At 47.8% G+C, this 17,177-nt stretch overlaps 1 protein-coding gene across 5 annotated transcripts in view; it reads left to right on the plus strand.

The window, feature by feature from the left end:
- TULP3 (TUB like protein 3) overlaps nucleotides 1-17,177 on the plus strand; it is a 94,777-nt gene that overhangs the window by 53,620 nt on the left and 23,980 nt on the right. For 3 of the 5 annotated variants that reach the window (XM_037913256.2, XM_037913250.2, XM_043525936.1), the window contains one exon: nucleotides 12,060-12,222. In XM_037913256.2, coding sequence (XP_037769184.1) covers nucleotides 12,060-12,222 — 163 coding nt within the window. Of the gene's footprint in view, nucleotides 1-9,307; nucleotides 9,382-9,415; nucleotides 9,504-12,059; nucleotides 12,223-17,177 lie in introns of those variants that run through there. The other 2 variants (XM_037913257.2, XM_037913262.2) reach the window with 2 other exon arrangements.

Below are 17,177 nucleotides of genomic sequence, written 5' to 3' on the forward strand. Positions count from 1 at the left end.
GCATCCATGAAATGTGGATGGCATGCAGTCCTTCTGCACCGACTGCTGCCAGCCAAAGATGTAAAAGATAGATGGAGTGGATCAAAACAAGAAATAGACCAGATCTGTTTTGTACTCATTTGCTTCCCTCCCTCCCCCGTCTAGGGGACTCATTCCTCTAGGTCACACTGCAGTCACTCACAGAGAAGGTGCAGCGAGGTAAATCTAGCCATGTATCAATCAGAGGCCAGACTAACCTCCTTGTTCCAATAAGAACAATAACTTAGGTGCACCATTTCTTATTGGAACCCTCCGTGAAGTCCTGCCTGAAATACTCCTTGATGTAAAGCCACCCCCTTTGTTGATTTTAGCTCCCTGAAGCCAACCCTGTAAGCCATGTCGTCAGTCGCCCCTCCCTCCGTCAGAGCAACGGCAGACAATCGTTCCGCGTCTTTTTTCTGTGCGGACGCCATACCAAGGCAAGCATGGAGGCCGCTGAGCTCACTTTGGCAATTAGGAGCACATTAAACACCACACGCATTATCCAGCAGTATATGCAGCACCAGAACCTGGCAGAGCGATACCGGGCGAGGAGGCGACGTCATCGCGGTCACGTGAGTGATCAGGACATGGACACAGATTTCTCTGAAAGCATAGGCCCTGCCAATGCATGCATCATGGTGCTAATGGGGCAGGTTCATGCTGTGGAACGCCGATTCTGGGCTCGGGAAACAAGCACAGACTGGTGGGACCGCATAGTGTTGCAGGTCTGGGACGATTCCCAGTGGCTGCGAAACTTTCGCATGCATAAGGGCACTTTCATGGAACTTTGTGACTTGCTTTCCCCTGCCCTGAAGCGCATGAATACCAAGATGAGAGCAGCCCTCACAGTTGAGAAGCGAGTGGCGATAGCCCTGTGGAAGCTTGCAACGCCAGATTGATTCCCAACTGACCGGTAGCTATTTGGAGTGGGCAAATCTACTGTGGGGGCTGCTGTGATGCAAGTAGCCAACGCAATCAAAGATCTGCTGATATCAAGGGTACTGACCCTGGGAAATGTGCAGGTCATAGTGGATGGCTTTGCTGCGATGGGATTCCCTAACTGTGGTGGGGCCATAGACGGAACCCATATCCCTATCTTGGCACCAGAGCACCAAGCCGGCGAGTACATAAACCGCAAGGGGTACTTTTCAATAGTGCTGCAAGCTCTGGTGGATCACAAGGGACGTTTCACCAACATCAACGTGGGATGGCCGGGAAAGGTACTTGACACTCGCATCTTCAGGAACTCTGGTCTGTTTCAAAAGCTGCAGGAAGGGACTTTATTCCCAGACCAGAAAATAACTGTTGGGGACGTTGAAATGCCTATATGTATCCTTGGGGACCCAGCCTACCCCTTAATGCCATGGCTCATGAAGCCGTACACAGGCAGCCTGGACAGTAGTCAGGAGCTGTTCAACTACAGGCTGAGCAAGTGCAGAATGGTGGTAGAATGTGCATTTGGACGTTTAAAGGCACGCTGGCGCGGTTTACTGACTCGCTTAGACCTCAGCGAAACCAATATTCCCACTGTTATTACTGCTTGCTGTGTGCTCCACAATATCTGTGAGAATAAGGGGGAGACGTTTATGGCAGGGTGGGAGGTTGAGGCAAATCGCCTGGCTGCTGGTTACGTGCAGCCAGACACCAGGGCGGTTAGAAGAGCACAGGAGGGCGCGGTACGCATCAGAGAACCTTTGAAAACTAGTTTCATGACTGGCCAGGCTACAGTGTGAAAGTTCTCTTTGTTTCTCCTTGATGAAACCCCCCACCCCTTGGTTCACTCTACTTCCCTGCAAGCTAACCACCCTCCCCTCTTCCCTTTAATCATTGCTTGCAGAGGCAATAAAGTCATTGTTGCTTCACTTTCATGCATTCTTTATTAATTCATCACACAAATAGGGGGATAACTACCAAGGTGGCCCAGGAGGGGTGGTGGAGGAGGGAAGCACCAGGAGGGGTGGTGGAGGAGGGAAGGACAAGGCCACACTGCACTTTAAAAGTTTACAACTTTAAAATTTTTTGAATGCCAGCCTTCTTTTTTGGGGGCAATCCTCTGTGGCGGAGTGGCTGGTTGGCCGGTGGCCCCCCCACCGCGTTCTTGGGTGTCTGGATGTGGAGGCTATGGAACTTGGGGAGGAGGGCGGTTGGTTACACAGGGGCTGTAGTGGCAGTCTGTGCTCCAGCTGCCTTTGCTGCAGCTCAACCATATACTGGAGCATACTGGTTTGGTCCTCCAGCAGCCTCAGCAGTGAATCCTGCCTCCTCTCGTCACGCTGCCGCCACATTTGAGCTTCAGCCCTCTCTTCAGCCTGCCACCTCTCCTCCCGGTCATTTTGTGCTTTCCTGCACTCTGACATTATTTGCCTCCACGCATTCGTCTGTGCTCTGTCAGTGTGGGAGGACAGCATGAGCTCAGAGAACATTTCATCACGAGTGCGTTTTTTTTTCTTTCTAATCTTCACTAGCCTCTGGGAAGGAGAAGATCCTGTGATCCTTGAAACACATGCAGCTGGTGGAGAAAAAAAAAGGGACAGCGGTATTTAAAAAGACACATTTTATAAAACAATGGCTACAGTCTTTCAGGGTAAACCTTGCTGTTAACATTACATACATAGCACATGTGCTTTCGTTACAAGGTCGCATTTTGCCTCCCCCCACCGCGTGGCTACCCCTTCAACCCTTCCCCCTCCCCGTGGCTAACAGCGGGGAACATTTCTATTCAGCCGCAGGCAAACAGCTCAGCAGGAACGGGCTCCTCTGAATGTCCCCTGAAGAAAAGCACCCTATTTCAACCAGGAGACCATAAATGATATCTCACTCTCCTGAGGATAACACAGAGAGATAAAGAACGGATGTTGTTTGAACGCCAGCAAACATACACTGCAATGCTTTGTTGTACAATGATTCCCGCGTATGTGTTACTGGCCTGGAGTGGTAAAGTGTCCTACCATGAAGGACGCAATAAGGCTGCCCTCCCCAGAAACCTTTTGCAAAGGCTTTGGGAGAACATCCAGGAGAGCCACGAATGCCAGGGCAAATTAATCCTTTCACATGCTTGCTTTTAAACCATGTATAGTATTTTAAAAGGTACACTCACTGGAGGTCCCTTCTCCGCCTGCCGGGTCCAGAAGGCAGCCTTGGGTGGGTTCAGGGGGTACTGGCTCCAGGTCCAGGGTGAGAAACAGTTCCTGGCTGTCGGGAAAACCGGTTTCTCCGCTTGCTTGCTGTGAGCTATCATCTTCCTCAACCCCAAAACCTGCTTCCGTGTTGCCTCCATCTCCATTGAAGGAGTCAAACAACACGGTTGGGGTAGTGGTGGCTGAACCCCCTAAAATGGCATGCAGCTCATCATAGAAGCGGCATGTTTGGGGCTCTGACCCGGAGCGGCCATTCGCCCCTCTGGTTTTCTGGTAGGCTTGCCTCAGCTCCTTAAGTTTCATGCGGCACTGCTTCGGATCCCTGTTGTGGCCTCTGTCCTTCATGCCCTGGGAGATTTTGACAAAGGTTTTGGCATTTCGAAAACTGGAACAGAGTTCTGATAGCACGGATTCCTCTCCCCATTCAGCGATCAGATCCCGTACCTCCCGTTCAGTCCATGCTGGAGCTCTTTTGCGATTCTGGGACTCCATCATGGTCATCTCTGCTGATGAGCTCTGCATGGTCACCTGCAGCTTGCCACGCTGGCCAAACAGGAAATGAGATTCAAAAGTTCGCCGTTCTTTTCCTGTCTACCTGTCCAGTGCATCTGAGTTGAGAGTGCTGTCCAGAGCGGTCACAATGGAGCACTCTGGGATAGCTCCCGGAGGCCAATACCTTCGAATTGTGTCCACAGTACCCCAAATTCGACCCGGCAAGGCCGATTTAAGCGCTAATCCACTTGTCAGGGGTGGAGTACGGAAATCGATTTAAAGAGCCCTTTAAGTCGAAATAAAGGGCTTCATCGTGTGGACGGGTGCAGGTTTACATCGATTTAACGCTGCTAAATTCGACCTAAAGTCCTAGTGTAGACCAGGGCTAAGTAGATGAATGGGAGTAGTTCACACCTCTCTGAGGTTCTGTTTTAGGCTCTTTGCAGGCACATTTAAAGAGAACTGTATTGGTTTGCATTCAGAAGGTTCTCTGCAAAATTATAGTGGCTAGAGACTTGCGACAAATTTTGAAACTTCAGTCTGTTAGAGCTGCGGGTGCCCAGCAGTGCTGGTAATTAGGCCTCTTATTTAGGTATGTACATGTAGATTCAAATTTTTACCTTCAAATGCTTCTGAAAATTTTAGTCTATTTTTTTTAATAAATGGAAGCTTAAATTCTGCAGAAAGAGAGAGGCAAGCAGCAGGTTGCAAGGGGCACTGTGACAGGCCACATGCTGGTCATACACCTCTACCCCGATATAACGCGACCCGATAGAACACGAATTCGGATATAATGCGGTAAAGCAGCGCTCTGGGGGGTGGGATTGCGTGCTCCGGTGGATCAGTGCGTCAGCGTGTCTGGCTCTGACACACTGCTCTGAGCGGTGTGTTAAGGGTGCCGGGCCAGGGCCGAGGGGTTGGATAAGGGGCAGAGGGTCTCGAGGGTCGGTCAGGGGACAGGGAGCGGGGGGGGTGGATGGTTCGGAGGTTCTGGGGGTGGGGCGGTCAGGGGACGGGGAACAGGGGCGTTGGATAGGGCATGGGAGTCCCAGGGGGCCTGTCAGGGGGTGTGGCTAGGGGGCGGGTCAGTTCAGGGGGCAGGGAGCCGGGGGGGGGGGTGGTTTTGAGGGGTCAGTCAGGGGGCGGGAAGTGACTATTAATAATGGAAAAGCTCGTGGCCAAAGCAAGTTCGATATCTCACGGTTTCACCTATAATGCGGTAAGATTTTTTGGCTCCCTAGGACCGCGTTCTGTCGGGGTAGAGGTGTATATTGTGCACCACACACTAAACAGGCTTTTTTCATCTCTAATTTCTATAAATAGCTGGGATAAGCATTGCAAGATCTATTAAGCCACGTCATTCATGGCCTAAACCGGTAACCAGGTGATGCTCAGGAAGCAACTTTTTGCACAGCAGGGAGCTGCCTTTTATAGGCTTCCTGTGATGTGCCCAGCACACTTGTGGACACAATACCAACGATGACAATTATTAATAAATAAGTGGTGTAGTATTGCACCCTCAAGTGCTTTTTTAGGGGTTTTATGTCTTCCCCTAAGGCACAGAAAACCAAACTGGATGGCCCATTGGTCTGCTGTGTTATGCTAGATCTGATGGTCCTAACTCCCTGGGCAGCTTGCTGGAAATTTGCTAGACTCAGTGTTGTTGTTTTGTTTCCTGTGTTCACGGTGTTCTGAATTTCCAGGACTCCTGTGTAGCCTGAAAGTAAAATGTCATGGAAAGTTTTTAATGTGTAATGTTCCCAAAGTGTCAAATGCATCATAATAACCAGTGTCCTTTCATTATCTTATAGGGCACAAATGGAGCATAGTGCTCCAGTGTCTTGTCCCTGAAGTACATTAATCTCCATTATAATACAGGGATGGAAGAAAGAGTTGGCTATTAGCCAAAAGTAAACAAAATCCAATTCTATTATTTGGACATCACATCAGTGTAAGCAAATTTTTAAAAGAACACTTAGCAATGTTGATTATAAAGTCGTTATGCCATCTTGTTCAGACAAAGTGAACTGCACTCTAGCAGCCTTATATGGCTGGTTGGGGGAATTAGATTTTTATTGGTAAATATTGTTTTTACCATACACACTCAAACGGATGAAAAAATATTTCCATCTGTAATCATCTACATTTACAGATAGGCAAAGGAAGAGAAATGCTGCTTGAGAACTTATTGCAGTCTCCACCTTAATGTGTATAAAATGTGGTGTTAAGCTAGCATTTAGTGCAGCTGGAGCAGAGGCACCATTTAGGTAGCTTTAATGTTCGAAATCTTAACATTTACTGTCATTAAATAATTATTGTCTGAGATCTCCTCCCCCATAATTCCACAACCGTGAAAATTTAAAGAGACACACAATCTAAAACAATGCTTAAAAATAAATATTGATACTCTCTATCAAAATTATTAAACAAAAAGAATTCTGCTAAGCCTACTTAAATAATACATTTTCCATGCCTTAATCAAACACAGAAATAGAAAACCTTTTAAAACAAATGACCTTACTATCCCATTTTTTCTACCTTCTGGTTAACCAAAAGTTTCTGTTAAATGAAGGTGTGCATGATGAAATACTGTCCCATGTATCCAAACCCTGTTTTCTCGAAGTTTTGGTGTGTCCCATAAACTCTTTGTTAAAACAGAATTGTACTGTACTCAGGCCGTGTCTACACTACAGTTACTACAACAGCATGGCTACGGTGCCATAATTATGCCAATGTAGCACCATCATATAGCCGCACACTGCAGCAATGGAAGGGGTTTTCCCATCACTGCAGTAACTCCACCTCCACAAGCGGTGGTAGCTGGGTCAGTGGAAGCTTTCTTCCGTCAACCTAACCATGTCTACACTGAGGGGTTTGGATTTTTCACAACTCTGAGCACTGTTCCTGTGTTGACCTAAATTTTAAGTATAGACTAGGCCTAAGATGGAAATAAACTTCTAGGCCAGCAAACACTAAAATGCTTTAAAAAAAACCTGGCCTAGTAGAAGAATCAGTCAGGTTGCTCTTAGAGAGTTAGTTTACTGGTATCAGATACTGACCCCCAGATTCAGTCTCCAATGCGTATAGTAACTGGGTATATTCTTACTGCATGTATAATGTCTCTCTTGCTTCCCTTCTCCTCTTCTGTCTGTCTGTCAGATAAGGGAAATGTCAATGACAGATTCTCTCTCATATTTATTTTGAGGATAATGTGTTGTTGACTCTTGCTGTCTTGCTCCCTGACATTTCCTTCCCTCATATTTCCTTCCCTCCTGCTCTTGGATGATTACGGAATATATTTTGGATTTTTTAGTCCTGTAACAATATAGTGGTATGTTCTGTGATCTGAGCCTGGTTATATATTTTGTAAAACTGCAGAACCAGCAGACCTGAATTTCTGGTAAAGGGTCCGACTACCAATCAGAAGGGTAAATTTGACCTTCAATTTGTATTTTCAAAGTTTCTCTAATTCTTATGTATGTTGTTTCTTCTTCCAAACCAATATTTTAATACTTATAAAATATATTTTTAATGTTCAGGCTATCCTTTGTGTGTAATGTTACAATAACAAACTAACTTGGACAGCACAGGTCTCAGAAATAACCCAGTAACAAACCAGCCTAGAGAACATGACTCTCACAAATAATATTAGAATAACTGTAACCCATGTAGCCCATCTCTCAGGAATGCCAACTACGACAGCAAACCAGCTCATGTGCGGTAGCGCTCATGAAGAGTGCTAGGATAATAAACCAGCACATGCAATCTAGCCTTCATATGTTATCATGCAATTAAAGAAACAGTGTGCACACTCCAGACCTTCTGAGGAAAGTTGCCAAGAGAGATAAAAAAGAGCAAAGGGCCAAGAACTGAGCTTTGCAATTGAGGATACACGCAGGGAAAGAGCCATCACTAGAAACAAAAAGAGAGAGGGTAGTTTCATAGGTTCGGAGGGGAATGATGATAGAAGGACACCTGCCTCCAGGTGTCCACTTACTTTAAGGAGAATGTGGAGACTGAGAAGTGGGGGCTATCATCAGTGAGAACAACCTTCAGATTGCTCTTAGTGTTACTAATGAGCACACAGGGATGATCTGTCTTTAGTGCAAGTGACTTGTAGACATGTAGAACATCCCATTTGGCTCAGTGATGAGCTACAGTGTACTAAAATCTGATTCTCCACTTTCCTTCACAGACCTTGTAACTCTCCGTACCAAGCTTAGTTCTCTTCACTGTTACACGCATGCGTCCAGCAGCGTCTTACCCTAATTCTTTAAGTTAGAACTTGTTTCCTTTATCACTTGTTATGACATCACAAGTGACAGGGTTATATATGTTGACACTCAGGGCATGGCTACACTTGCAGATGTAGAGCTCTGGGAGTTAAATCAGCCTTCGGAGACCACAGCAGGGAAAACCCTGTCATGTGTTTACACTGTCAGCTGCAAGCGCACTGGTGTGGCCACATTAGCAGCACTTGCAACACCACAGAGAGCAGTGCAGTGTGATAGCTATCCCAGTGTGCAAGTGGCTGCAGCATGCTTTTCAAATGGTGGGGGCAGGGGGGTGGAGTGTGACAAGGAGTGTGTTGTGTGTATGTGGAGGGAAAGAGAGTGGGTTTTGGGGGGGGAGAGAGTGTGTCAGCATGCTGTCTTGTAAGTTCAGACAGCAGCAGACCCACCCACCCCCCTGCCTCTCTCTCTCTCTCACACTCACAGCAGCAGCATTCCACAGTGATGGTTGCTTTGTTCTGGAGCAGATAAGCAGCCGGCTGTCAGAAACTGAGCTTTGAAAGGGCATATCTGCATGCCTGCAGCCGAGTTCAAAACAATGACAAGAGTGGCCACTTGACTTCAGGGGATTATGGGACATTTCCGGAGACCAATCACAGCGCAGTAATGCAACACCTTGTTCAGACTGATGCCTGGGCGTTTCATCCGGGGTGCAGCAAGCTTTATGCTTTTCATGGAGGTGGATTACCAGGAGTGCTCCAGCTGCAGAGTCCAGGTGCTCTAAGTGCCTTGCCAGTGTGGACACCTTGGGAGTTAGGGCGCCTGGGACTGATTTAATGCGCTCTAAATTGCAAGTGAAGCCAAGCCCTAAGATTAGGATTCATAGTTCATTTGACTCTGGCTAAGTTTGTCATTCAGCTTTGTATCACAAGGAATGAGTTCACTTGGTATATCCAGTTCTCTGTCATTCAGTTAACTCAACACGAATGATTGAAACACCCTTGACTTCCCCTGTAACTCCTACTCCTTCTTGTCCTATCCATGGCCCCCAGTGTCTGGGAGCTGTCAGTTGTGAGTTCTCCTCTGGGGATGCCCGCTCCTATCAGAAAGTCCATTTCCTGTGCAAGTCCTGACCTGTTTTGCTGAATCACAATAATATCACTGAGTGCAATAGTAATGTCAGTTGGAAGAGTGAGTTCAGGTTAAGGATTTGAGAAATAGGATGTGGCAGTGTGTAGTGGGGTGGCTGCCCCACTCCAGGAGAGCAGGGGTTAAAAGCAGCCCTTGGAGAGGGTTGTGGCTGGGACCCAATTAGAAAAGAGGATAAGAGCAGGCATAGCTGTGGCCACACCCAATCAGGCCAACCCAAGCTGGACCTGATACAAGGGCTAAGGGAAGAGCTAGGTCAGTCTCACTCCATCCTTGGAGTGGGAAGGACCTAGCTGCCTGGGAAAATGGGGTACCTGAAGCAGAACAGTACCAATGGGCAGAACCCCAAGGTAAAGGGCACTGGGGTCCGGGAGGGACACGAGGCCTGAGGCAGGAGAGACACCGGCCAGCAGTGGGTGCTCTGAGGCTGAGGAGCTAATTCCTGAGGCAACCAGTAGGAGGTGCTGTGGCGGTGAGTGCTCAACCTGTTACACAGTGTAATTGAAGACTCTTATCACACTGTAATGCATAGGCACAAGGGAGCAGGGAAAGAGGTGTGGTCTCAAGCTTAACTTTGGCATTTTGTGATTTTTTTTTTTGTTGGTGGTGGTGGTGTTTTGAAATTTTACTAAGACACAGTTGCAATAACATGTTAACATACTACAGAACTTGTTCCTATGTAGCATCAGGTTAATGTTCAAGAACCTGGCTAAAGATTCTGGCTTGCTGACTGGAGAGTCCTTCTCCTCTGAGTATGTCAAAAAGGATGACCACATTTCTAAACACCCATTCTTTTTTTGGCACTTCTCTTGTGTACATACTTGCTGTGATAGCTTTCCCATTACAAGGACAGTCCATATTTTGCTATACCTCAGTTCCATAGGAGGAGCAGTTACATTTTTCTGGTAATGTGCAATGCAAAACTTAGCTGCTAACAATAAAAAAGAAATTAATTTGTCGTTCTGTTTAAAATGTAGATCCTTTAATAGGGTATTAAGTAAGCAGGTCAGGGGATATGTAGGAAGCTGGCGTTTTGTCATAAGAGGAATTTCTTTAATAATTCCCTTTCCCGTAGAGCAGTGGTTCCCAAACTGGGGTTCTCAAAATGTTACAGGGGGTTCTTGGGGAATTCCCTAATGGTGGACAGAACTGTCCTTAGGAACCCTGGGCAGCGTGGGGCCAGTAGCCTCCAGTGAAGCCCCTGGACTTCCAAGAGCTAAGCAGATCAAAGCAAGCATATCTGTCACACATCTTTACTCTTCAAGACTCCTTATAAGAAATGGAAAGGGAGGTGGACATTTTTTGCTGTTTTTAAAATTAAATAGGCAGCTAGTTTTGTTTTTAAAATTATTCTGAAGAACAAGTTTTAAGCTTTGTTGTAACGTGTGTTGTTTGCCTGGACTGCTCAAGACCTGAATGCTTGTGTAGGAGGAACTCTTTGAGTTGGCTTCTTAAATACCTTCATGCTGGTTCACATCTGATGCTCCTTGACTTGTTTTCTTAACATCTTTTTCAGTCAAAATTGTACATTCTTACAAACCTTTTGTTCCTACTTGCTCCTGGGTCAAGTCCTCAAATATGGTTAAAAGTCTAGATAGTGAAATCTTAACATAAGGTTGCTCTATAAAATATTTGAATTGTTAACCACGCAGAAGTAATACTACACAAATGTACTTCTTGGCGTTTAATATGAAATTAGCTTATCTGTACTATTACACATTTGACATACCAAATTTGGTAACTGAAGATGTTTTTCAAAAAGACAGAATGTTTAGTCATAGAATCAGAGATGCTGGAGCAGGAGTGGGCAAACTTTTTGAACCGAGGGCCACATCTGGGTGGGGAAACTGTATGCAGGGCAAGGGGTTGGGGCGTGGGAGGGAGTGCAGGGTGTGAGGGGGTGCGATGTGCAGGAGCGGGCTCAGGGCAAGGGATTGGGGCAGAGGAGGGGTGCGGGGTGTGACAGGGGGCTCAGGGCACGGGGTTGGTGTGCACAGGAGTGCAGGGTACAGCAGGGGGCTCAGGGCAGGGAGTTGAGGTGCGAGGTGCAGGCAGGGGGCTTAGGGTAGGGAGTTGGGGGATGGGGGTGCAGGAGAAGTTTGGGCTCTGGCCTGGCACTGCTTACCTAAAGCAGCTCCGGGGTGGCAGCAGCGCGCACCAGGGCCAGGGCAGGCTCCCTGCCTGCCTGCCCTGGCCCCACGCAACGCAACGCCACTCCGAGAAGCAGCCAGCACCATAACCCTTCGTGGCCTCTGGGGGAGGGGAGGGGCACAGGGCTCCATGAAGCTCCCATTGGCCGCGGTTCCCCATTTCCGGCCAATGGGGGGTGGGGGGTGCCTGGAGGCAAGGGCAATGCACCGAGCCCTCTGCCCCCCCCGGGGCTCAGGGACGTGGTGCCAGCCGCTTCTGAGAGCGGCGCAGGGCCTACGGCACCACGGGGGGCAGTCCCGTGGGCCAGATCCAAAGCCCTGAGGGGCCGGATCCGGCCCACAGGCCGTAGTTTGCCCACCCCTGTGCTGGAGGGTCCTGATGCGTCATCATTTCTATCCTATCCATCAGTTTTAAATAGGTAAGTTATGGACAGTGATTAATGAAACCACCAGACAAGTTTTGTATCGCTAATTCTAGTTTGTGAAATGCTTCAGAGTGGATTCTGAATAAACCTGCTAAATTTAACTCAGTGTGAATTAAAGAGTTGTGGCAGTTTATATTGGATACAAAGACAAAAGATTGCTGATGGCCAAGGATTAGGTCGCAGTCTAAGGTGGTGCCTTGACCCCTGGCTGCTGGCAATGGAATCTGAGAGTCCAAGTGAGTGCCTCAGTCCAGAGTCTTCAGAATGATTCCAGGATGCAGACTTCACCAAAGCGTGAAACCCTTATCAGAGCGCACCAGAGCTTTTCAGACTTCACAGTGGTTCCAATATAAAATACTTTGCCAATGGCCAGGGAGGGACCATGCATTGCCGCCTCCTCTCTAGTGTATGTGGCTATTCGTCCTTCCTTCACATCCTTTGTTTCTCTTACAGAGAGCTCTTCTGGAGAAGAAGCAGAGGAAGAAACGTCTTGAGCCCTTGATGGTGCAGCCAAATCCAGAAGCAAAGCTGCGTAGATCAAAGCCCAAAGGGTGTGAGGAGCAGACTCCCTTAGTAGAGACCCACACCCCTTTTCACAGCGATGTTGTCCTGCATGGTGCGTAGTCCTCCTGATCAACAGACATTCTTACTAATGCTAATTTGTTTTTACCTTGGGGTGATCACATTTACATTCTCCAGGGGAATGGGTGGCCGAGAAACTAAAGGGATTGATTTTGTTGGGTACAAAAGAAGAGCAGCATTCATTTGTTCCTTGTCACTCATCTGCTGCTAAGCAACACTGCGCTGTAAAAAACTATCAACCTGACCTGGACTCCAGTGTCAGATTAAATAATTAGGTTGGAAAAATCCATCCACCTCTGAATGATCGCTCCTTAGAGCTAGACCAAAGCCATCCGGCTGAACAGAATTACGTTTGGAATTGTTTAGTTTCCTCACCTCCTGGGTACTTTAGTAGTGTTCCCAGAAATGTAGGGAGCTATACATCTGGAGCAAGAGAGATTCATTGGATTTTTCTGAAGCAGTAAGAGAAGAGGCGGACAGGGAATAAATGAATAGCAGCAACATGCACTATCATGACAGAGTTCTCAAAAATTGCTGTGACAGGCTGATTGGGAAGAGGAAGGCAGTACAGGCGTTGATGAATACTGAATTTAGCTTTCTTAGTTTCTCCTGTCTCCACTGACGTTCCTTATACACACTGGGTTTCAGCCACAGCCCAATTCCTTCTGAAACTCTGAAGGAGTAAACCCCCCTCTGCTGGTGGCAGGGATTTTTGCATTCTCTTTCATCTCAGTCCTGGAATTCCTCTCCACTATCCTGTTAACTCACTCTAATCTCAAATTACAAATCCAAGTGTCTGGTGAGAGGAGTTTTTCAGAGTCTTGTCCCTGTGACATGCAAACAGGATCCATTAGATTTCTCGCCATATGGTAAGGAGGTAAATTTTGGGATCAGTGGGCCCTGCATATGGCAGGGAGGTGACAGCAACATAGCAGCAAAGTGTTGGTAGTAAGGAAAGCTATAGGCATTGAGAAAGCAAGGAGCCAATGGCAAGAGCTCAGTAGTCTCACAGCATGACAATGAAATAGTGGCAAGAACCATAGGAAACAGTGACATAGCAAGAAAGTATGATGAGCTCACAGCCCAGGGAGCCCCACACATGATGGGGCATAGGAGGTGACAGGGAAAACCCCACAATCCTGGGAAAGTATCGGGAAAAGTACCACAAGAGCCAGGATTCTTGCAAACTATCAGGGAGGTAGCAGGGTGTGCCTTGGGGTTTTGTGATACACATTAAAGGGATACCATGAGCTAAAAAGGATAAAAATGAACTTAGTGGTTGCTCCTAGAAATATATTGTCTCCTGGCAGCCCATCTCTTTAAATCTCTTTCCTGTTCTATGGATCAGTGGCTGCAGATTGGGATAGGAGTGAGAGGAGACTTCAGCTGTAGCATTTGCTGGACTGATAGCAGATTGTGAGAAACTTTCTGGTTGGAGAGCGTGCTTCTGAAATGAGACAGGAGAGAATAAAAACACCCCTGAATCAGGAAGCTAGATATTACAGAAGTCAGAGGGATGAAAATTGGATAGCTTCCCTGACCTTGAAGCTGCTTGTATATTTTCAGATCAAGAATCTTTAAAACGGAGTGAAGATTGTAAATGTGTCAGTAACCCAAAGGTAAAACATCTGAGTAAATCACTGTAGTTTTTAAATACAAAAACAGCAGAAAACCAAGAAATCCAAACCGAAGACTGCACTTAAAACAAATTCTAGATGGTTTGGAAATGCAGAGTTAAGGTACCCCAAACAACCTTCACTCTCCCATATCCCTGGCACGCAGTGCACCCTCTGTGTAAAGTGTCTGTGACAAGAACTGCAGTATCACAGCTGCTTTATATGGTTAACCTTGTGTACGTTGGTTCCACCAGAAACCCACGTGGCAGCTACATATAGTTTGGCATCTTGTCTACAGCTGTGAACACCCCCTAGTTTACTGTGACTTACGTAGCAGAGTATTCTTAGCCTTGGTCTACACTAGGAGTTGAGGTCGAATTTAGCAGCGTTAAATCGATTTAACCCTGCACCCGTCCACACGATGAAGCCCTTTTTTTTTTGACTTAAAGGGATCTTAAAATCAATTTCCTTACTCCACCCCCGACAAGGGGATCAGTGCTGAAATCGGCCTTGCCGGGTCGAATTTGGGGTACTGTGGACACAATTCGACGGTATTGGCCTTCGGGAGCTATCCCAGAATGCTCCATTGTGACCACTCTGGACAGCACTCTCAACTCAGATGCACTGGCCACATAGACAGGAAAAGGCCCGCGAACTTTTGAATTTCATTTCCTGTTTGGCCAGCGTGGCAAACTGCAGGTGACCATGCAGAGCTCATCAGCAGAGGTGACCGTGATGGAGTTCCAGAATCGCAAAAGAGCTCCAGTATGGACCGAACGGGAGGTATGGGATCTGATCGCTGTATGGGGAGAGGAATCCGTGCTATCAGAACTCTGTTCCAGTTTTCGAAATGCCAAAACATTTGTCAAAATCTCCCAGGGCATGAAGGACAAAGGCCATAATAGGGACCAGAAGCAGTGCCGCGTGAACTTAAGGAGCTGAGGCAAGCCTACCAGAAAACCAGAGAGGCAAATGGCCGCTCCAGGTCAGAGCCCAAAACGTGCCGCTTCTATGATGAGCTGCATGCCATTTAAGGGGGTTCAGCCACCACTACCCCAACCGTGTTGTTTGACTCCTTCAATGGCAATGGAGGCAACATGGAAGCAGGTTTTGGGGAGGAGGAAGATGATGATGATGAAGTGGTAGATAGCTCACAGCAAGCAAGCGGAGAAACTGGTTTTCCCGACAGCCAGGAACTGTTTCTCACCCTGGACCTGGAGCCAGTACCCCCCAAGCCCACCCAAGGCTGCCTCCCGGACCATGAGGCGGAGAAGGGACCTCTGGTGAGTGTACCTTTTACAATACTATACATGGTTTAAAAGCAAGCATGTTTAATGATTAATTTGCCCTGGCATTCGCGGCTCTCCTGGATGTACTCCCAAAGCCTTTGCAAAAGGTTTCTGGGGAGGGCAGCCTTATTCCGTCCACCGTGGTAGGACACTTTACCACTCCAGGCCAGTAGCACGTACTCGGGACTCATTGTAGAAGAAAGCATTGCAGTGTATGTTTGCTGGCTTTCAAACAACATCCGTTCTTTATCTCTCTGTGTTATCCTCAGGAGAGTGATACCATTCATGGTCACCTGGTTGACATAGGGTGCTTTTCTTAAGGGGACATTCATTCAGAGGTGCCCATTCCTGCTGGGCTGTTTGCCTGTAGCTGAACAGAAATGTTCCCTGCTGTTACCCACGGGGAGGGGTGATGGGCTAGCCACGTGGTGGGGGGAGGCAAAATGCGACCTTGTAACGAAAGCACATGTTAACAGCAAGGTATACCGTGAAAGAGTGTAGCCATTGTTCTAGAAAATGTGTCTTTTTAAATAACACTGTCCCTTTTTCTTTCCTCCACCAGCTGCATGTGTTTCAAGGATCACAGGATCTTCTCCTTCCCAGAGGCTAGCAAAGATTAGAAGGCGAAAAAAACGCACTCGCAATGAAATGTTCTCTAAGCTCATGCTGTCCTCCCACACGGAGAGAGCACAGACGAATGCGTGGAGGCAGACAATGTCAAAGTGCAGGAAAGCACAGAATGACCGGGAGGAGAGGTGGCGGGCTGAAGAGAGGGCTGAAGCTGAAAGTTGGCAGCAGCGTGATGAGAGGAGGCAGGATTCAATGCTGAGGCTGCTGGAGGATCAAACTAATATACTCCAGCATATGGTTGAGCTGCAGGAAAGGCAGCTGGAGCACAGACCGCCGCTACAACCCCTGTGTAACCAACCGCCCTCCTCCCCAAGTTCCATAGCCTCCACATCCAGACGCCCAAGAACGCGGTGCGGGGGCCTCCGGCCACCCAGCCACTCCACCCCAGAGGATTGCCCAAGCAACAGAAGGCTGGCATTCAATAAGTTTTAAACTTTTAAAGTGCTATGTGGCCTTGTCCTTCCCTCCTCCACCACCCCTCCTGGTGCTTCTCTGCTCCACCACCCCTCCTGGGCTACCTTGGTAGTTATCCCCCTATTTGTGTGATGAATTAATAAAGAATGCATGAATGTGAAGCAACAATGACTTTATTGCCTCTGCAAGCAGTGATCGACCCTTGATATCAGCAGATCTTTGATTGCGCTGGCTACTTGCATCACAGCAGCCCCCACAGTAGATTTGCCCACTCCAAATTGATTCCCAACTGACCGGTAGCTGTCTGGCGTTGCAAGCTTCCACAGGGCTATCGCCACTCGCTTCTCAACTGTGAGGGCTGCTCTCATCTTGGTATTCATGCGCCTCAGGGCAGGGGAAAGCAGGTCACAAAGTTCCATGAAAGTGCCCTTACGCATGCAAAAGTTTCGCAGCCACTGGGAATTGTCCCAGACCCGCAACACTATGCGGTCCCACCAGTCTGTGCTTGTTTCCCGGGCCCAGAATCGGCGTTCCACGGCACAGACCTGCCCCCATTAGCACCATGATGCCTGCATTGCCAGGACCCATGCTTTGCGAGAAGTCTGTGTCCATGTCCTCATCACTCTCGTCACCGCGCTGACCTCGCCTACTCGCCCGGTTTCGCTTTGCCAGGTTCTGGTTCTGCATATACTGCTGGATAATGCGCGTGGTGTTTAGTGTGCTCCTAATTGCCAAAGTGAGCTGAGCGGGCTCCATGCTTGCCATGGTATGGCATCTGCACAAAAAAAAGGCACGGAACGATTGTCTGCCGTTGCTCTGACGGAGGGAGGGGCAACTGACAACACTGCTTACAGGGTTGGCTTACAGGGAATTAAAATCAACAAAGGGGGTGGCTTTGCGAGAAACAGAATGGCCCCCTCAAGGATAGAACTCAAAACCTCAAGGATAAAACTCAAAACTGGGTTTAGCAGGCCGTTGATTTCACGGCGGGAGGGAGGAGAAAATGAATACAAAACAAATCTGGTCTATCTTTATATATC

This window comes from Chelonia mydas, chromosome 1 (genome assembly GCF_015237465.2).
Source record: "Chelonia mydas isolate rCheMyd1 chromosome 1, rCheMyd1.pri.v2, whole genome shotgun sequence".
NCBI lineage: Eukaryota > Metazoa > Chordata > Testudines > Cheloniidae > Chelonia > Chelonia mydas.